At 38.4% G+C, this 22,413-nt stretch overlaps 3 protein-coding genes across 4 annotated transcripts in view; all 3 read left to right on the top strand.

Annotated features, from left to right (window-relative positions):
* The first annotated feature begins 1,342 nt into the window (after positions 1-1,342).
* Positions 1,343-22,413, top strand: part of LOC101390420 (hemoglobin subunit epsilon) — an 82,459-nt gene continuing 61,388 nt past the window's right edge. Inside the window, exons 1-2 of one of the 2 annotated variants that reach the window (XM_087433339.1) lie at positions 1,343-1,500; positions 7,831-7,929. In XM_087433339.1, the coding sequence (XP_087289465.1) occupies positions 1,391-1,500; positions 7,831-7,929 (209 nt within the window). In that variant the 5' untranslated portion in view covers positions 1,343-1,390. The remainder of the gene's footprint in view (positions 1,501-7,830; positions 7,930-22,413) is intronic. The other variant, XM_087433340.1, reaches the window with a different exon arrangement.
* On the top strand, positions 8,146-12,950 carry LOC106802418 (olfactory receptor 51B5-like). The gene has a single exon (XM_087433338.1). The coding sequence runs from the start codon at positions 10,667-10,669 to the stop codon at positions 11,639-11,641; it is 975 nt and encodes a 324-aa protein (XP_087289464.1). The 5' UTR covers positions 8,146-10,666; the 3' UTR covers positions 11,642-12,950.
* Positions 20,666-21,812, top strand: LOC101402110 (olfactory receptor 51B2-like). Its single transcript, XM_004434101.3, has one exon. The coding sequence runs from the start codon at positions 20,784-20,786 to the stop codon at positions 21,714-21,716; it is 933 nt and encodes a 310-aa protein (XP_004434158.1). The 5' UTR covers positions 20,666-20,783; the 3' UTR covers positions 21,717-21,812.

The raw sequence follows: 22,413 nt of genomic DNA on the forward strand, positions 1-22,413 counted from the left end.
TTCTTGAAATAGATTCTCTGCCCCTTTGTCTCGCTCTTCTCCTTCCGGGACACCTATAACACGGATGTTAGTGTGCTTGATGTTGTCCCAGAGGTCCCTTAGACTGTCCTCACTCTTTTTAATTCTTTTCTCTTTTACCTGTTCACCTTGGGTAATTTCTTCTAGTCTTTCTTCCAGCTCACAGATCCGTTCTTCTGTATCCTCTACTCTGCTTTTGAGTCCCTCTAATGAATTTTTCATTTCCAGTATTGTATTCGTCATTTCTGATTGGTTCTTTTTTATATCTTCCATTTCTTTGTTGACATTCTCACTGAGTTCATCTATTCTTCTCCCCAGATCAGTGAGCATCCTTAACACTCTTAGTTTGAACTCTCTGTCGGGTAGGTTGCTCATTTCTGTTTCACTTAGTTCCTTTTCTGGGGTTTTGTCCTTTTCCCTTACTTGGAATGTATTCTTTTGCCTCCTCATTTTGCCTCTTTCCCTGTGCTTGTGTCTATGTATTAGGTAGGTCAGCTACGTCTCCTGCTCTCGGATAGGTGACCTTATGTAAGTGATGCCTTAGGAGGCTTCCAGGGTGCTTCCCTCAATTCTCAATGTTCCAGGGGTGACCCCTATGTGGGCTACATGTGTCCTTCTATTGTGGCCTATTAGCTCTCCCTATAGGCGCCCAGGGAGGCTGAGTTATGCTCCTGGCCAGCTGTTGTAATGCTCAGCTGCTTGTAGTTGTTGTGGGCCCTTCAGTCTCTTTATCAGGTGTGGGGAGCCCCAGCACAGTTGGCTGCAAGTTCTAATACCACATTTGTGTTGCAGTATTTCTTTTAAGTGAGTAGGCCCCTAGTGTGGCAAGTTTTTAGGCTCAGGGCCTTACAATTGCTGTAAACCTCTAGCCTATTAGGTCTCTTGTCAGCTCTCTGGGGATTGCAGCTGGGAGGGGCTGCCCTCAGGCACAGGAGCACTCAATTGTTTCATGCTTTGGAAGGTGGGGCAAACCTCCTATGTGGGTCTTTGAGAATCACAAGTCTTCTGCAGCTGACAAGCCCTGTTGCCCACAGGTCCACACACACAGTCAACACAGTCCTGCCCTGTGTGAGCACCCCGACCTCCCCAAGCGGACCCAGTCTCTCCACGGCGGGAGCCCCACACACTCCGCCACCACCCCACACTCTCCACCTGCTCCTTGTGCACACCCTTCCCCTGCTCAAGTCAGCTCAGTTGCCAGGCTGCAGAGAATCCAGTCACCAATCTATGCAGGCCCACAAGTTGCCTGAGGGCTTGTTGTTGGGTGGGGCCAGTCTCTAGGGTGGGCTGCCTGCCCTGGCTGAGCTGGTTTAAATCGGTGCTCTAGCAGGTGGAGCAGACCCTGGGCTAGCAGGTCTCAGGGAGAACTCCAATGGCGTCTGTGTCAGCACGCTCACACCAGGCCACAACAATGGCTGCCGCCAATGTCCCAGTGCCTGGAGAAGTCTCACCCCTCACCGTGATGCACTCAGGGCCTATTAGGTGAGTCTCTTGTCTCCGAAGCACTGTGTACCTTTCTTTCTGGTGATTTTAGGATGCTTTCTGGAACGGGTGAGTTTGTGCACGGGCCCTTTAAGAGCCAGTTTTAGTTTCTTTGTGAACCGGGTTTTCTGGGGGTGCTCCCCAGTGTTTTAGTAGCAGGCACAGTCAGATATTATGCCACTGGTGTCGATTGTGCTGGGTCCACAAAATGCCCACAGCGGGGGCGCTCCCCGGCTCAGGACCCCGTGCCTCCAGGGAGGGTGCGTACCTGTGAGCTGCTCCCGGCGGCCGTGACGCTGGCGGCTTGTGAAGGCGGCATTTTTCCTCTCCGGAAGGGAGTCTCTGCCTCTTCTACCCCAGTTAGGATTGTCCATTGTTGCAGGAGTTCATCTCATCCAGTTTTCAGTTCTGTCTCAAGGGGTAATTTTTCCACGAGTAGTTGTAAATTGGCTGTGTCCACGGGAGGAGGTGAGTTCAGAGTCTGCCTACGCCGCCATCTTGACTCCGCCTCCAGAGCCTCTGTATTCTTGACAGCATTTGGTGCTATCACTGTTTTTTATTTAAGCCTTTCTGAAATGTGATAGTAATATCTAATTGTGGTTTTAATTTGCATTTCGCTAATGACTAATGATGTTGACATCTTTTCATGTCTGTACATGGCCATCTGTGCATTGTCTTCAGCGGCATGTTTGTTTATGTTTTTTGCTTATTTTCTAAATATATTGTTTGATTCTTTTTTTAGTGTTGTGTTTTGAGAGTTCTTAAAATGTTCTACATATTAGTGCTTTGTCAGATATGTTGTTTTTAAGTGTTTTCTCCTAGTCTGTAGCTTATCTTTTCATCCTCTTAACAAGGTCTTTTCATGTCAAATCTAAGAACTCTTCACTTAGCCCTAGGCCCCAAAGATTTTCTCTTATCTTTTTCTAAAGGTTTTAGAGTTTAATATTTTACATTTAAATTTATGGTCCATATCCATTTTGAGTTAATTTTGCATAAGACGTGAGGATTCACCTGAGTATTTCTCCTCCCGCCTCCCAGGGATGGCTAATTATTCCAACACTATTTGTAGAAGGGGCAATCATTTCCCCATTCAATTACTTTTGGAAATTTGTAAAAAATCAATCAAAAAGTACCATTGTAATTTTGATAGCGATTGTATTGAATCTATAGAAGGCCTGGGATAGTAAGGACATTTTAACAATAGAAATTCTTACCATCCATGAACAGGGAATATCTTCCTATTTATCTGTGTTTTTTTCAATTTCTTTCATCAATATCTTTAATTTTCGGTGTACAGATCTTTTACTTCCCTGGTTAAATTTATTCATGAGTATTTTATTGTTTTTGATGCTATTGTAAATGGGATTGTTTTCTCCCTTTTTTTTTCTAGATAGTTCATTGTTAGTGTATAGAAATGAAACTCATTTTTATATGTTGATTTTGTAACTTGCAACTTTATTGAAATAGTTTATTTGTTCTAACAATTTTTGGTGGAGTCTTCAAGATTTTCTGTATACATAAGATCATATCATCTGCAAACAGAGATAATTTTACTTCTTCCTTTCTGATTTGGATGCATTTTATTTATTTTTCTTGCCTAATTGCATACATGGAACCACTAAAATCCCTGGATAACCAAAGCAACCCAGAAGAAGAAGAACAAAACTGGATGCATCACATTAATTGACTTCAAAGTTTATTACAGACCTATAGTAATCAAAACAGTATGGTACTGGCATAAAAACAGACACATAGACCAATGAAACAGAATTAAGATCCCAGAAATAAACCCCACATATACAGTTAACTAATATTTCACAAGGGAGCCAAGGATACTCAATGGGGAAAATCTCTTCAATAAAGGGTGTTAGGAAACTGGATATCCATGTGCAAAAAAATGAAATTGGACCCCTATCTTACACCACTCACAAAAATTAACTCAAAATGGATTAAAGACTTAATGTAAGATTTGAAAGTATAAAACTCCTAGAAAAAAAACACAGAGGAAAATTTCCTTGACATTGAACTTGGAAACAATATTTTCAATATGACATCAAAAGAGCAAGTAACAAAATCAAAATTAAACAAGTGGGATTATATCAAACTAAAAAGCTTCTGCATAGCAAAAGAAACAATCAACAAAATGAAAAGGCAACCTATGGAATGAGAGAAAATATATGCAAACCATACACCTGGGGTTAATATCCAAAGTATATTAGGAACTTATACAATTCAATAGCAAAAAAACAAACAATTCAATTAATAAATTGGCAGAGGACCTTTATAGACATTTTTCCAAGGATGACATACAAATGGACAACAGGTACATGAAAAAATGCCCGACATCCCTAATCATCTAGGAAATGCAAATGAAAACCACTGTGAGATATTACCTCACACCTGTTAGAATGGCTATCATCAAGAAGACAAGAGATAACAACTTTTGGGGAGGATGTGGGAAAAAGGGAAATCTCGTGCACTGTTGGTAGAAATGTACATTGATACAGCTAATATAGAAAACACTATGGAGGTTAGTCAAAATATTAAAACTATAACCACCATATGATCCAGCAATCCAACTTCTGGATATATATCTGAAGGAAAGGAAATAACTGTCTCAAAGAGATATCTGCACCCTCAAGCTAATTGCAGCTTTATACACAATAGCCGAGACATGGAAACAACCTAAGCGTTCATCAACAAATGAATGGATAAAGAAAAATCTATTATGATGTTTTCTTTATCGTATATATCACATATATATCATATATATCATTCTATATCATCTATAATGGAATATTGTTCAGCCATAAAAAAAAGAAGGAAATCTTGCCTTTTGTAGCAACATGGATGAATCTTGACAGCATTATGCTAAGTGAAATAAGTCATATAGAGAAAGACAAATTCTGTATGATCTCATTTACATGTGGAATCTAAAAAAAAACAAACTCATAGAAATAGGGGTTAGAATGGTGGTCGACAGGGGCTGGGAGTTGGAGGAAACGGGCAGATGTTGATCAGAGAGTACAAACCTGCAGTTATAAGATGAATAAGTTCTGGGGATCTAACGCACAGCATTGTTAGCATAGTGACTAACAACACTGTGTTATATACTTGAAAGGTGCTAGGAGAGTAAATCTTAAGTGTTCTTACCACAAAAAAATGGTAATTATTTGAGATTATGGAGGTGTTTATTAACCTTACTGTGGTAATCATTTCACAATATATGTTATCAAATCATCATATTGTAAACCTTAAACTTACACAATGGTATATATAAATTAATTCTCAATAAAGCTGGGGAAAATATTTATTTATTTATTTATTTATTTTGTGAGGAAGATCAGCCCTGAGCTAACATTCATGCTAATCCTCCTCTTTTTGCTGAGGAAGACCGGCTCCGAGCTAACATCTATTGCCAATCCTCCTCCCTTTTTTCTCCCCAAAGCCCCAGTAGATAGTTGTATGTCATAGTTGCACATCCTTCTAGTTGCTGTATGTGGGACGTGGCCTCAGCATGGCTGGAGAAGCGTGCGTCTGTGCGCGCCCGGGATCCGATCCCGGGCAGCCAGTAGCCAAGTGCGCGCACTTAACCTCTAAGCCGCTGGGCCGGCCCAATGCTGGGGAAAATTTTAAAAATAAAAGCAAAAATAAAATTTTAAAAAAATCAGTTGGGAATATTTCTGTGGGTCTATTTCCAGGTTCTCTATGCTGTTGCATTGTTCTATATGTCTATCCCTCCACCAATACCATATAGACTTGATTACAGTAGCTATATAATGAAACTTAACATTGAATAGAGTTATTCTTTCCATTTTATTCTTTTTCAAAATTGTTTTAACTACTTAGATTATTTATCTTCCCTTATAAATTTTAGAATAAGCCTGTCTACGTCTGTAAAAAGCTTTGCTGAGACTTTGACAGGAATTGTATTAAACTATAGATCAATTTGGGGAAAATTGACATCTTTACTATCTTCAGTCTTCCAATCCATGAATACGTTGTTTCTCTCCACTTATTTAGGTCCTCTTTGATATTTTTCATCAGTATTTTGTAATTTTTAGCATCCAATCCTGTACATTTTTTATTAAGTTTATACCTAAATATACATTGACTATTAAAGAGGTTATATAACTTGTCCATGTTTACATTGCTAGTCTACTAGTTTTCTAGGACTGCCACAGCAAAGTACCACACACTGAATGGCTTAAACAGAAATTTATTTTCTCATAGTTCTGAAAGCTAGAAGTGCATGACTGAGTTCTTCTGAGGCCTGTCTCGTTGGCTTGTAGATGGCCGTCTTCTCACTGTGTCTTCGCATGGTTTTCCTCTGTGCGCACTGGTATCTCTCTGTGTGCTTAAATTTCCTCTTCTTAAAAGAACACTAGTCACATTAGATTAGGGCCCATTCGAAAAGCCTCATTATAAGTTAATTATTTCCCTATAGGCCATATGTCCAAGTACAGTCACATTCTGAGGTACTGAGAATTAGAACATCAACATATGAATTTTATTTGGATTGACACAATTGAGCCCATAATAGGTAGTAACTAGTTGAGAATTCCAGTAGGAGTCATCTGTGTCTCTGATTTGCATTAAACACTGCTTTAATCCTAACAAAGCATGGTAAAAACCAAAACATTTCTTCAGGGACAGGAAATTCGTTCTTCTGGTAATATCTGTTTATTTTGCTCTAAAACTGGTAACTGGCAGGATGGTTCTTATCAGGGTTGAATTGGAAACCTCAGATATTATCATTCCCGGGATTAACATGATGAGATGAGCTTGGCTAAAGCACTGTGTTATAAGTATGTTCACTGCATTTCTAGGAAAAGAGAAAATTTTTGGCAAGATGAACTCAATAAAGAAATAGTGAAGACTGTAGATTGTGAGTTCATGTTGGGTACTAGGGGAGGCTGACTGGCATTTACCCTATTGACTCTAGTCTTCTAACTTTCCACTTTCAAGCTAGCTTTGAGATTAACCAAGCAGAAAATAGAATTCAAAAGACTTAGGCCAAGAAGATGTGTAAGTTTCCTCCTGAGAGCAATTGGTAAAGATTTGACCTATGAAGTAGATGTAGAGAATAAATGTCTTCCCATAGGTGATACCAGAGTCTTCTGGGGCCATAAAGACAAGCGCTCTGATTTCTCACACATAAAGCTGCCACCTGAGACTCTATTAGCTCTATACCTTATTTGGAGAAGATGCTTTAAGACCTTGGGGAGATTAATTAAGTGTTCCAACTATTTCATAGAAGGGGTTAAGACAGGGAAAAATATTTCTTAAGTTCCCATTTGGCTGGAAAAGGAAAAACTCTGGGGAGGTGCTTTCTTCATGAATAACCTCACTGACTGGGTCTCTTAGCTGACTTTGAGAAAGAGCCATACTGAGTCCTCAGGCAGGACCCAAGAACCCTGCTCCTCATCCCTAACAAACAAATTATCACACACGTGAGTATGGGGAAACATCCAGCAGATGCAGAAAGAGGGTACTAGGAGACTCCTCTATAAGCTGTCTGGAGAGAAGAAAAAGGGAAGGATCTTTATATCCCATGACTCTTGATGAGTACACAGATCTCAGTCTGAAGTTGGTAACACTTGGAAAGAGATCTGGGCATGCCCAGTGGTATGAATATGATTGACTATCCTATATGTCTTCTCTCTTTTCTAGGGAATAAATATAGAGGCACCTCTTAATCTACAAGACATTTAAATAAAGCAGAGAAGGGTGTAAATGGCAGAAGCTTACCTGAATTTCTATATACTCAACTATAGATTCTTCCTCTTGGTTCTATTCTCAACCTTTGTAACCTCTTTCCTTCCATATGGTCTTTCCTCAGCTTTTGTATCTTCCCACAAGGCCCTTCTTCTCAGAAACCAAGAGAAACTCCTAGCTGAAGATATGTGAATTTCCCACAGTATGAAGCACAAGGTAGAACAACATAGAATTTATGGGAATAGAGAAGAGGAACCTGAGTTGAACGTTACTGGCAAAATATAATTCCTTCCATTTTGAGTAGTGTTCTCTGTAGAGATTCACTACTTGTGTTACATATTATTTTACAAGGGAGAATTCTTCACAAAATTGCATTAAGAGATTGGGTTAAAGATCATTGCTGAAGGGTCAGACAAGTAAAATGAATGAAGTTGTATTTAGAGCACATAAGAATAGGAGAGGCTATGTGAAATTATCTTTGCATCCAGTGACTGAAGAACAGATAACATTTATTACATTATCAATAAGCACTAAATTTTGGTTTATGTCTCTTATTCCTGAGAACAGAGTATGGAGAAAGAGAAGTGATTCTGTCAATTTTCTATCCGTTAGGGTGAAGCCAAAAGGGCTGAATCACTGCCCATGCACAGTTACCTGGCACCTCTCAAATACTAGAAACTTTCAGGTAGATCACACCTGCACAGGCCCAAGGTAAGAGGAGGGTTTTCTTTGGGAGCATGTTAAAGGTGGTGGCTTTCACCGGAAAAATAAATTCAAAGAAGCATATTTGAATGAGCATCTTTTTCAAAGAAGCATATTTGAATGAAGTATCTTTTTTTTTTTTTTTAATTTTTTATTGCAGTAACATTGGTTTATAACATTGCAAAAATTTCAGGTGTACATCATTGTACTTCTATTTCTGCATGGACTACATCATGTTCACCACCAAAATACTAATTACAACCCATCATCATCTTTTTAATTTGAAAAAATCCAGCTTCAATAAACTATTCTTGTATGTGAACGGAAAAAAAAAATAGAACATCCATTTGCTCAAATTCAGCCATATTTACTGATAAGTTGATTTACTCATGAGTCAAAACATATCTCCTTCAAACTTCCTCTTTTGAATAAATGATTTCACCATTCTCCCACTTGCTTAAGCCAGAAATCAAAAAAGAAAAAAAAATTGAGTCAGAGTCACTTATATTTGTCTCTCTTCTCATTTCCAATACATAAGCAAGTCTTAGTACTATCTCAAAAACTATATCCTTGTCTGTTTAAATTTTCTTCATTTCCATTACTCTTCTAAGTCACCCTAAGTCCTTATCTGGATTATTCCAATAGCTGTCTAACTACTTTCCTTTCTTTTATCTTGCTTGATTATCCATTCTTTTTATAGCAGTCCAAGCGATAATTCAAAAATGCAAATCTGAATAAGTCACCACCTCCTCCTCCATTGTGATTTTTAAAACTCTCCAATGTTTTCTCATCACATTCCTAGTAAAAACTAAGTTCCTATTGTTATCTGTAAGGCCCTATGAGACCCAGTCACCGCCTGGGTCTCTGATTTTACCTATTGTCCTTCTCTTGTTTGCTCACGAAGCTCCAGACACGGTAATTCCACCCCCATCAATGGAAGAATCTTCCTCTAGATCTTCATATAGCCAGTTCTTCTTTAGTACTCAGGTCTCAGTTCAAATGTCACCTCCTCAGAGAAGCAATGTCAGGTCATCCAAACTACTATACTAAACTATACTCAATTATCATCCTAATCAATCTCTATTAAAGAGTACTGTTTTATTATATTTTTTTGTGAGGAAGATCAGCCCTGAGCTAACATGCATGCCAATCCTCCTCTTTTTGCGGAGGAAGACTGGCCCTGAGCTAACATCCGTGCTGATCTTCCTCCACTTTATGTGGGATGCTGCCAAAGCGTGGTGTGACAAGCGGTGTGTTGGTGAGCGCCCGAGATCTGAACCCTGGCCACCAGCAGCGGAGCGCGTGCACTTAACGCTATGCCACAGAGCCTAAAGAGTGCTCTTTTATTTTAAAATTTCACTTATATTTACCTAAATTTTTCTTATTTATTTTCTAATTTAATTTGTAGCTTATAAAATCAGAGATTTGTCTTATTGCCATTTAATTCCAGTGCTTAAAAGATCATGCCTATCACATAGTGGGTGCTGAAAAAACATTGGGTGAATTAATGTATATATTTATAGTTGCATACATTTTATACATGCATGTATACGTACACATGTGCATAGATGTATATACACATGTATATATGTATCATTGATATGTATGTGTAACACATGTGTGTGTGTGTGTGTGTGTGTGTATACACACACCACATATTAGGTACTTGGCTAGGTGTTGAGCAAGGCAAACAAACATGGCTTCTATATGCAAGAAGCCCGTAATCTAGTCGCAGAAAAGATGTTAAACCTTCTTAAAGGGCATATCTCTCCCCTCCACTAACAGACAACTCTCTGTTTAAGCATCAGCAGAGCTCTCATTTAGTATTGGGTGGGACAGATTCAGAAGCCTATGCCTGGATATAAAAGGAAGGAAATCAGCAAGATGGTTGTTTATGTACAAATGGAAAACCTGAAGGGAGAGAAATTCTGGGGAGTTCTGGGAAGTTACTGTACTAGGCCTACAGAAAAATAATGGGGAAAGAGAAAGAAATCACATGGAAGTAATGAAAGATAAATTTTTTCAAAATGAATGGTAAACTCTATCATAAGCCATGTCTTTGGCCAGCTTAAATATTTATTCTAGCCCGAGTGTCTAGAATCATCTAACTGTTGGACTACTATAGTGAGCAATGAGTAGTTACATAGTGTCCAACGAGCCTAATAAACGATTTAAATAGTTTTGTTCTCCCCAACACTAATCCAAGAAATTTGGAGGCAATGTGCCTCATCCTCATATCTGTCTGCTCCTTAGCAACAGTGGTAGTGGCATAGCTTCTTTTTAATACTTTTTTCTTTTTGATCCCTGACTTTTGTTGAGAACTCAAATATATGCAGGGTAATGTGGCTTAGGAATCACACTGTGAAGGCAATTACAGCTTTGGGTAGTAGATTAGAATAAGGTTAGGATTGGGTTCCTTGAAATTCCTCAAGCATGGATTCTCCTGTGAAATCTAGTTGATGCATATTTGATGGAAATGGTGTCTGAATTGTAGTGTGCATCACAAATTTCCTGGGGAGCTTGTTAAAATGCAGATGACCACATGAAACTCCAAGGATTTAATTAAGTAGGTAGAAGATAGTCCCTGGAATATGCAGTTAAGAATACAAAAAATACAGGTTGTCTTAAGAATATATTTTGTGAAATGATGGTTTATATTGATGTCATTATTACCTTTAAGAAAAAATTCTGAGATGATATACTTGGAGCAAAACCTTGAAAGAAGAGCTATATTTCTGTGGTAATAATGGAGAAAAAGGACATTTCTTTTGGAAAACTCCATATGTGGCCCAACAGCAGCTCCAATTCCTTCCTGTTGACTGGTTTTCCAGGCTTGGAGGCCTCTCACCACTGGATTTCCATACCCTTCTTTTTCGTATACATCTCTGTCATTTTTGGCAATGGCACCCTCCTCCTTCTCATTAAGGAAGATCGCATCCTTCATGAGCCTATGTACTACTTCCTGGCCATGCTGGCAGCCACAGACCTTGCAGTGACCTTGACCACAATGACCACGGTGCTGGGAGTCCTCTGGCTGGATCACAGGGAGGTTGGATATGTAGCCTGCTTTTCTCAAGCCTACTTTATACACTCACTTTCCTTTGTAGAGTCTGGTATATTGCTTGCTATGGCCTATGACCGGTTTATTGCCATTCGGAACCCCCTTAGATATACCTCTATACTCACTAATACTCGAGTGGTGAAAATTGGGCTGGGGGTTCTGATGAGAGGATTTGTATCTGTTGTCCCTCCCATCTTGCCCCTTTATTTTTTTGCCTATTGCCACTCCCATGTCCTTTCCCATGCATTCTGCCTTCACCAGGATGTCATCAAACTGGCCTGTGCTGACATCACTTTCAATCGACTGTATCCTGTTGTGCTTGTAGTCCTTATACTTGTGCTGGATTCTCTGATTATCCTCATCTCCTATGTGTTGATACTCAAGAGTGTACTGAGGATTGCCTCCAGAGAAGAGAGGGCCAAGACCCTCAACACCTGTGTCTCCCATATCTGCTGTGTCTTGGTTTTCTATGTCACAGTGACTGGATTGTCTCTGATTCATCGGTTTGGGAAGCAGGTTCCACATATTGTCCACCTCATTATGAGCTATGTGTATTTTCTGTTCCCTCCACTAATGAATCCTATAATCTATAGTGTCAAGACCAAGCAGATCCAGAGTGGTATTCTTCATCTTTTCGCTACACATAGAATTGGAGCCTGATCTCTGACCATGATAGTCCCTCACACAGAACGTGAGAACTCTGCTTTTTGGCAGGGAATAAAAGAAGTATCATGTCAAACACCCATGATCTTGGTAAAATAATTGTCAAAATAGAGTTACAAATTGCCCTAAAGTGTCTCTTTAAGCCCAGGTCTTTGGCATAATCTAGTTTGTGCAATGTTTTTAAAAAAATTTCTGTATACTTAATATCTCTCTCTGTTTGCTGTTTAATTCTTGTGACAACAGTACCCAAGGTGTTTATACGTGTGTCATAATGCATCTAACATGTATTTCTTTGGAGTTAGAAAGGTGGCAGATAGAAACAGGAATTATAAAGACATAAATTTAAGAGTTGGTTGGGTGAAATGCAGTAAAGTTAGGTCAATTTATATCCAACTCAATCTCTAGCTCCCATGAATTCCCACATAGATATCCATACCAATTGTGGGTATCTCTATATGTTTTGTCACTGATGCTCGGGAGTTTTCCCAAAAGGAAGTAGGAATTCTTCCTTGATTAATGTTGTGATCACTTATCATCCCATCTATCTCATTGATTCCTCCCCTCTGCATCAAATGATCATGACTTTGTCTCAAGAACCATATGCTTATATTTATTCCCCAAAGCAGTACCTATTTATGGAAAAATTGTTTATGATAAGAGGAACCATGGATAAACAAGAGGAAATAGACATAGTCAGCACCTCCTTCCCTTTTTGCCCTTATTCTTAACCTACTACCCCAATCTTTAGGTCTGATGTTGGTGCCATCTCCAGAGCATCCTCTAGTGTTTCTGAGTCGAAGAGATAGTTCTGTCTCCCTCTTTTTACTGTGAACAAAGCCTGAGGAATAAGTTTCCACATTTTTTGAAGAATAGTTGATTTTTATACATATATCCTGACTCCATTTTATAAGTGTGATTGTCTCAAGGAATAAAATAAAATTATTCTTATTTGACTGAAATATTCTGATGAGTTAGGAAGGGACTTGTGAGTCAAGTTAAAGCAATCTCAAAGGGTGGAAGCTATGTCTTCATTACACCTCAATCAGAGCAGAGAAAGAACTTGGTGAGCCAACAGAAGGATCTATAGAGAAAATGTAATTGGTGTCATTGGTGGTTTGTCCAGATCACTTTACAGAACTGTGCACCTACCCCTCGCTCCTGTGAGTGTTGGCTACTCATTGTTCATGTTTACTGCTTTCTTCAGATTAGTGGTTTCAACTCAACTGGAATTGCCTCACCAAGATTATAGCCCCTGGTCCCCAGGAAGCAGGCCTTGCACATATACCAACCCTCTTACCTTCTGAAGTTAAACTCCAGCCAGGGCTATGTCCTTGCTTATCTCCTTCCCCAGTCTACCCTGCTTTTCCTCACTACCAGTATCCTGAAAGCATTCATTAATAAATTACATACACCTGAATCCCTGTCTCAGGTTTTGCTTATAGGGAGTCCAAGATAAGAAACCTGCAACTCTCATTTTTTTCCTATTTCATCAAGAAATTTGATTGTGACAGGACTGAGCTTAAAAAAAGAGAGTAACTATATGTTTTACTCATATTTTTCATCTTTATTATTCTATGACATCCAAGTAACACAGTTTGTTTGAATACTAAATTGTTAGTGTGTGTGTGTGTGATAGTAAGTCATGTCCTGTTTTAAACTGTCCGTGAAACCAAACACGTCCCTCAATTTCTCCTACTCTGTCCACCACATCCACAACTTATTCCATTCATAATAATATCATGAGGTAGATATTATTATCACTAATTTATAGATGAAGAATATGAAGATAAGAAAAGTTAAATATCTTATCCAAAGATGTAAAGTCCATAAGCAGTATAGTTGTGATTTAAATCCATATCTTCTAATTCTAAGGCCAGTGTAAATTGTACTCTACCATCCCGTGTGGGCTCTGTTTTCTGCCCTGTACTCCACTACGCTTATAGAAGCAGCATCTACGCTCGTCTCAGAATTTCTCCTCCTCCTCCTCCAAAATGTGTTTCCTTATAGGAGATCACATTTTTCATTATATCTCTAAACCCCTACTCCTTGCCATGTAAAGCCAGTCAGAATCTATTTCAAGACTTTTCAAAATAAAATCATAAAAAAAAAGTTATACTTTCATTGTGGTAGACAGACACACGGTATGCTTAGAATTGTTAATAGTCATGTTTTCCAACAGATGAGTTTTCCCACACTATAATAAGCATTTAAACTAATTATAAATAAGGAAATGGAAAATCCCCCAAAACCGTCAAGTCTCTGGTTCCATGTTTTCCTGAGGCTCAGTGACAAAGAGAATAGTTGAACTTCTCCTTTGATTCCACAGCGTAATAAAGGCCTCCCTTTTTATTTTGTTTTATTTTCTTCAAACTAGCTTCAGTTGAGTTTTGGTCACTTATAACCAAAATAATACTAATAATTATACCATCACAGTTACAGATCTGTGAATCTGCTCCAATTAATATTTAAAATCTGCAGAATACTAAATAGTATTAGACAGAGAACTACCTATTTTCACAAAATATAGGAAGTGAAAGCTAAAAAAAAAAATGGTAGGAAAGCAAATTGGTTGAGCGTTTAGTGAATAATTTATGAAGTGATTGCCCTTATTTAGGAAATTCATTTTTCATTTGAAAGTAATTGAGGAAATACATTCATTGAGAAGAGGCTGTAGTGTGAAAATAGAAGCAGATAGCTGGGGGTGGGATAAAAAAATTACCTCTATTTATCTACACCAAAGAACTACAAATGGCTGACATTTACCTAGACATTTATTTCTTCAAAATTCATTTTATTTATCAAGAGAAGTACATCATTTCCTTGGATATATGTTACTATAATCACAAAATTTAGAGTTTACTATAGATTTCATACAGGTCTCCCTGTGGTAAAGTACTGGATACCATTAGCAACCTATTTGCAACAGTATCTCCCAGGAAACACTGCAAATATGTTTTTTATTCATAAGCAGCATAGACTTCAGAGTGGTCCACTGGACCCGTACACCAACACGTCAGTGAATCTCCTTCGTACAGACAAGCTGGTGAAGTCTATAATTTAGCTTATCATCATTGAAGACTTAAAAAAATAACTGTTATGGAGAAGGACTTCATGATGAATAAATTCATTGGTGCCTATTGGGATGAATAAACTGCATATAGTCAGAGGAGATCTAAGGTATACAAGACTATATACTAGGAAAAAGTCTTTGCAAATACCATCCTCTATTTTCCAAAGAATACTACAATTATATAGCATGGGATTTAAGGGATAATTTATCACGAGTATATTGAAGTTGAGTTAGGAAATGAAAGACTAAGTGTGCATTCCTGTGGATGAAAGACAGAAACCAGTCTTAAAAATAATCAGAAAGAAAGTGAAAAATATTAGTGATACTTGAAAAACCAAATTGTGATCTAATAAGTCAGTAGATTATTCTTCCTTCAAATGTAAAATGAATTCGTGCTAAGTGAGAGACAGATGAGTTTCACTCAGTTAATTAAGAAATAATTGCCGGTTCCATCTCAGGAGATGCAGACTTTTGTAGGATAAATGAATATGATGTATTTAAAGATACATATTAGATATTATGAGTATTGAATTATGTTCTCAGAGTGATTAGAAATGTTCAAAGGACCCAGGGGTCTCTATATCCAATTAAAGAATGCTAATCCATTTTTATTTTATATCCTACATCTTCAGACAGAATCCTTGTTATGAATAATCTCATAATCTCATAGAAAGCATTCATTTTTATAGGAAATTTAGCAGTTTATGTCTCTAGACTTCTAGCACTTGTCATCATGCTGACAGGTGGCAATGAATAGTGAGGAAGCACCACAAAAATAAATAAAATGAGATGGACTCTACAGAGGAAACATTTAAAAACAGGATCTGCACAGACTAGTATGGAGTGCTGAAGGCTGACAGAAAGTAGAATCAAACTCCACAGGAAAAAGGAGGCTTGTAAACGTCAACATAGTCTTGCTTAATAAATAACAAAAATCCCTAGGATACAGACTTCACTGGATCTTTAGTGAAGGTATTTAGAATACCTGGATGTCACCTTCATAGATGTCATATGTAATATGGGATAGGAATTGGACCTAAGCTATGTGACATGGAGCTCATATCTAGAGGCAAGGAATAATACATCCAGGGAAAATATTTTAACTGATTTTAATAATTTTTAGTAATGAGTCTGCATGAATATCTTCAAAACCTATATTCTCAGGAAGATTGAGCTCTGTGGCCCAGAAGGAGACACTGACTGGATGACCCTTGTCAGAAAATACTACATCAAAGAAAGGCTTTCATTACATGAGGTGGAAGGTCCTTCTAAATCTGAGTGATTATGCTGCTGTGATTCTGTACTTCACAGAAAAAATAGCAGGAAATATAAAGGGGATGAGTAAGGTTTCATAAAACATGTGCATGACAGAGCCATAAAGGGTTACTTAAGGAAATGGTAGACACTGCTGGTGCTCTGCCCACTTCCTGCAGTGCCCCCACGTCTGGCTGCTTTAAGTGTTGGTTGATCACGGCTGATAGCCTCTCCCATTTTCCAAAGACTTGTCCTGTGCCTCACCTGGGCAGTTATCCTAGCCCTGAGTCATCTTGCAGCAAATGACTTTATATCTCTTCTAGAAAAAGTGGTGTTGCCAGGAATGGAGTTATACATAAGTGATAGGAGAGGTATGCAGATGAGAAGATAAATCTACCTACTGATGAAACAGAGCATGGCTTGAAATTATGTGGATTATCTCGAGTTTTACTACTATCACTTCATTTTAAGCTCAAAATATGGGTCTCCCAAATCAAGTCACCCCTAAATGTATACTTAGTACAAAGAGTTTTCAAACACATGGACATCCAGACTCAAGTCATTCCCAGAGACTGACTCCTAATCATGATTTCCTAAATTCTACTGAGTTTGAGAAAGACTTAGGAGCAGAGAAAAGTTCAGGAGGGAATTAACTCAATCTGAAATGTCAGAAGTGAAAATATGACCTGCATGGTTGACCACGTTGTATTCATTCTCATTTTAAAGTCTCACAGTTAGTCTAGGCTCCAGGATACATTTAGGAGACAAGGCTAAAACAAGATAAGAATGTTCCTCAAATCCTTATCTCTGCCAGAATATCAGTATAATCCTTTCTACTCAAGTACAAATTATCAGAGAAAGTCAAGCATGGTAAGAACACGGTCACCACACCCACTACTTCATTTTGCTACTAGATAATTGAAGTAAGAGAAGATTTTTAACTTGTATTGTTCCTGAGGCAAGAACTGTGACTTCTGGGTAAGATTTACGAAGAGACAGATAAAAAGTTTACCGTTTGAAAGAATTTATCAACAATCACATTTATGGGAAAATATCACTTCAATAATGCATGTGTCAGGCCAGCCCTGGTGGCCTAGTGATTAAATTTGGTGTGTTCCGCTTCAGCTGTCTGGGTTCGGTTCCTGGGTGCTATGGGAAAATATCACTTCAAGAATGCATGTGTCAAGTACTGTAATGAGTGATCTCATTTGAAACCAAGGAAAGGTAAGTGTCAGGAAATTATCAAACTTCATCTAAGTTTAGTGAGATTACTTGCTGCAGGATTCAGGAATGATGAGATCAAACAGTTTTGATGGTATCTTCTCCTTTGAGGGGTGATCAGAAAGGACAAAGGTGATTTCACAGCATAACTTCCATCTACTAGATGTAGCTATAATTCTGCTGTCTGTCTGCAATAAAAATGTGGTCTTATAGGACCCCCCTGCAGAGGAGGCCAGGAAAAAATATCCCAGAAGCCTAATTGTCTGCAGACAAAGGGATCCTGGGGAACCATTTTCCTATACAAATAACTTCACCAATTAATACTGTTAGCAGTCTTCAAAGATAACACTTGCATGAGGTTCTACATAGAGACCCAGCAATTACCTCTCTCCTTAATTCTTGGTGCCCCAGGTAAGGCTCTGGTGACCATGGGAGAGTGGAATGGAAATAATAGAGAGGAAAATAAAGATGACTGCTCTTCTTGGACTTCTCTTCCTTCATGTAGATGTCTCAAGAAGGTAAACAGATAACTGAAAAAAGCCATCTGTCTCCACAGTTCTGTCCACTGTAATAGACTGCAACATGAATGTTCAACTCCCTAGAAAACACCAAGATCTCAGAGATAAGCAGTGATTTTTTTGTCATGAGTGCTTATATAAATAATCCAGAGATCCAGGTTGCTACTCAGACTTTCTTGATAGCCCTGGGCTACCAGGAATATTTTTCCTACAATAGGAATACTCTGGAAGAGGGAGGAAGGGGAGGAGAGACTGAGGTTGAGAGTGAATGTACAGGGCAGGGTCACCATGACACTTGTAGGTTTCTATATTACATCTTCTCCTCCTCTTGATGCTGTTCTCTATGTTCAGTTTTCCTTCTCTCACATCTGCCTGTTACCTTTCTGTCTTCTCTTTCCTCTTCTTTGTGCCTTTTGCCTTCATTGATTTGACTAATTCTCGCTTATAGGACAAAACTCTGTGTGTGTTCTTACCTCAATGCCTATCTTTAAGAGCTGTCATTCCCTTAAGTCTTGGAAATGATCACTGTATAAGAGCTCCACTGGGGTAAGACATAGTCAGGACTGATCAGTCATGTCCACTATGGAAGAAAAACTGGAGTCTGGAGGGCCTGATGGTGACCACATATGCAGGTAGTTGATAAGTTATTGGTGATTCTTAACTGCACATTTGTTTGGGAAAAGGCAGTGCTTGGATCAGTAATTTTACACACTGGTTAGCTAGGCTATCAGTAAGTAATAATTGGAGGTCAATATCATTACATCAAGCAGTTTACCCATCAGCATACCAGCCAGTTAGTACATCAATGTGTTAATAAGATAATTAAAATTTCATTAATGACTTGACAATCAGTATGTCAAAATCTGTCATTGCTTCCAGGAGGATTGATGTGTTAATATAGCAGTCAGTACGATAGGCAATGTTGGTAACTGACTGGGAGTACATCTATGTTTTATTTAGAATGAGTTAATTAGAGCCACTAGGTCTGAGAGATTGGTAATAGACTGTAAAAGACAAAATGTTTCATGTTAAATTTTGTGCTGAAGTCTGGGTGATATTTGAAGACATCTGGGACTCAGCTAGAGGGAGAGGGCAAAGTGAGGGATAAGATTTTAATAAACCCAAGAAAAGTGTTATGGATATAAGAGGGAAGGAGCAGAAAAATGACAGGATGGAGATGAATCCTATGTTCATGAGCAAGAGAAGCAGAAATCACCAGAGGTGCCCAGCCAAGGCCAGCAAAAATTAGCTGAACTATGCATATGAGTGAAAAATAATTGTGCCATGTTGTAAGCCATTGAAGTTGTATAGGGCTTTGTCATGTGGCAATTTTGTGACAATAGCTAATTGACACAACTAGCTTACATAAACTCTGTAAATACTAATTTATTACTAGTTTATTGTTATTAGCAAAATATAGATTATAGCAGTCCCTTCTCACTAGTTTTATACTGCATTGTAACAAATACCATCAACAGTTCTGCTTAAAACAACATTCGTTTAGAATATCAGGATTCCATAGGTCATAAGTCTAGTAGGCTTGATTGAGTTCTCTGCTTAGGGTATCATAAAGCCAAAATCAAGGTGACGGCTGGCTGGGTTCTTATTTGAAAGTTCCAGGGAAGACTCCACTTCTAAATTCATTCATATTTTTGGCAGAATTCAGTTCCTTGTAGCAATAAATCTGAGGTCCCTGCTTTTCTGCAAGCTGTCAGCTGAGACCCTCTCTCTGCTCCTAGAGGCTGCCTGAATGCCTTCTTATGTGGTCCCCCATAGCTTCAAACCAATATCTGTCAAGTCCTTCTCAAATTTGAATCACTTTGGGTTCTTATTCCACTACTAGTCTGTGAAAACTCTGCCTTTAAGGGCTCATGTGATTAGATTAAGTCCACCATTTTGTCCATTGTAATAAGTATGTCTGTTTTTGTACTACTATATTCACTACATTTAGCACAACTCTATCTGATTTAAAGAAGAAAGGAATATCAGATTACTAAGTAATAGAAACACGTCTGATTGTCCTTAGGTAAACTTGAGGAATTGAAAAAAGAGTCACTTCCAAGTTTCTCTCTTCTGTCTTCTGGCACTAAAGGCAATGCTTCCCTGAAGCAGAAAGTAAATTCCATAAACTTTAGTAATATAACAATTCCACGGGGTCAGAAGGTACCTGCAGACTTCGGGCATCCCTCTTTGGGGCTCCCTGTATAGGTTGGTCCTTTGGGGTTGCATAATATATGTATCCATACAAAGTATTGTGTGAGCTTCAATTCGAGTAAAGATGGTAAAACCCAAAGAGAACTTATTTTTATTATTCACAAGATCATGAGGTTTGTATCCCTAAAGCTCCATCCAGTTCCTTATTTACGTAGGTATCTTAAAGTCCTATTTGTTGAATTAATGAAGACATAATATGAACAGTGCATGTAAATTAAAAGTACTGACTTTTTTCCCATGATATAAAATATGTTCATAATACAGAGGATAAAAAAACTAGAAGACAGAACTAGAAATGGAAAAAGAGTCTTAGATTTCCGGTGAGATCAAGTCAGAAATTTGGATAAGCTTTAGCAGAAGATTCTGACCAAGATAGTGAGGAATTAGCAAATATTGGATTTAGAGAACTGGGATGAGAAATTAATGAAAGAGGGATACAAGTTGAGCACAATTCTATTCAAAGACTGTGATTTCTTATTTTTCAAATGATATGGCAAAAATAATTTTTATAGTCTAGAGTTGTACTGTCTAATACTGTAGCCTATGGTTAGCTTGAGTTACGATGTTCTGTAAGTATAAGCTACATACTGGATTTTGAAGAATTAGTACAAAAAATGTAAAATATCTCACTCATGCTCTTTATACTGATTACATTTTTAAATGATAATATTTGGGATGTAGTGGATTAAATATAATATATTATATATATAATATATTATTAAATTATTTTAACTCTTTCCTTTCTACTCTTTTTAATGTGGCTACTAGAAAATTTAAAATCATGTAAGTGGCTCAAATTATATTTCTACTGGATAGTGCTGCTCTGGAGAGATTTTTTTTTGTTTCTTCTCAGGGAACCACCATGTGGTCCAACATCAGTGCTGTCCCTTTTCTACTGACTGGCTTCCCAGGTCTGGAGATATTTCATCCTTGGATTTCCATTTCTTTCTTTGTCATCTATGTCTCCATACTTCTCAGCAATGGCACTCTCCTGTTCCTTATCAGAGAAGACCACACTCTTCGTGAACCTATGTACTACTTTCTGGCTATACTGGCAGCCACAGACCTTGGAGTGACTTTGACAACGATGCCCACTGTGCTTGGTGTTCTGTGGCTGAATCACAGGGAGATCAGCCATGGAGCCTACTACTTCCAGGCCTATCTAATCCACTCATTCTCTATTGTAGAGTCCGGAGTCTTGCTCATCATGGCCTATGATCGTCTTATTGCCATCTGCAATCCTCTGAGATACACCTCCATCCTCACCAATACAAAGGTGATGAAGATAGGTCTGGGGGTTCTAATGAGGGGATTTATATTTATTGTGCCCATAATCATCACTCTTTCTCAATTCCCCTACTGCAAATCTCATGTCCTCTCCTATGCCTTCTGCCTGCACCAGGATGTGATCAAACTGGCCTGTGCTGACATCACCTTCAATAGACTCTATCCTATAGCTCTGGTCTCATTAACTGGTTTCTTGGACTCCATCCTTATCCTTATCTCTTATATCCTAATCCTGAAGACTATCATGGGAATTGCCTCAGGTAAAGAGAAGGCTAAGGCTCTAAATACTTGTGTCTCCCATATTAGCTGTGTTCTGGTTTTTTATGTCACTGTGACTGGGCTGACCCTCACTCATCAATTTGGAAAATATGTGTCACATGTAGTTCATATTATCATGAGCTGTATCTACTTCCTTTTCCCTCCATTTGTGAATCCAATAATCTATAGTATTAAGAACAAGCAGATACAGAATGGTATCAATCACCTTCTCTCTTTCCACAGAAATTGAGCCTGATCTACTTACTTTGGAGGTTCTCCCCATTGCAGGATGGGTTTCTTGGGAGAATGGACTATATAATGCCAATGTGGTTCAGAATCAAAAAGACTGGCGTTCTTGTCATTTAAAAGATGCAAAGTCATTGCTCTGATTCACAGTCTTTCGCCCCTATCACACTCTCAAAGACATTGACCTTACTCTTGCTGCTCTGTTTGGTAGGTTGCTTTGCTTTATTTTGTCATTTTCTACTCTGGCAGAATAACTTGTCTTCATGGTTATCTGAGGTCAATGATACTTGAAATGGCTGCAAAGTCTATTCAACAAGAGGAGAATGAGATAGCTTGATAGAGTTCCCTGACACTGTGTGGAAAACATTTCAAAAATTTTCTGTACGCCTGACAGTGCATCAGAGATGATGAAGGGTCTTGGACAATCCCACTGGTATTGCATGGCACTAGAGTGGATCAGAAATGTAGAGAATAAAATATACAAACCAAGAGAGGCCTTACTGACAAAACAACCAAAGGCCAAGCAAGAACTTGGATTCAAGAAGATGCCAGCATAGCTAGATGTCCACCAAAGATTAGTGAGAAAGCTCTGAGTTGAAGCTATCAGGTGTCTTCAACCTTATGGGATGAGGACTCCAAACTACCTATAATAATAAAATAAAGTTCCATTTCTTGCACACCTGTGTTTTTGTTCTGTGTTC

Source organism: Ceratotherium simum, chromosome 7 (genome assembly GCF_057802395.1).
Source record: "Ceratotherium simum simum isolate JZ-2026a chromosome 7, ASM5780239v1, whole genome shotgun sequence".
In the NCBI taxonomy this organism is placed as follows: Eukaryota; Metazoa; Chordata; class Mammalia; order Perissodactyla; family Rhinocerotidae; genus Ceratotherium; species Ceratotherium simum.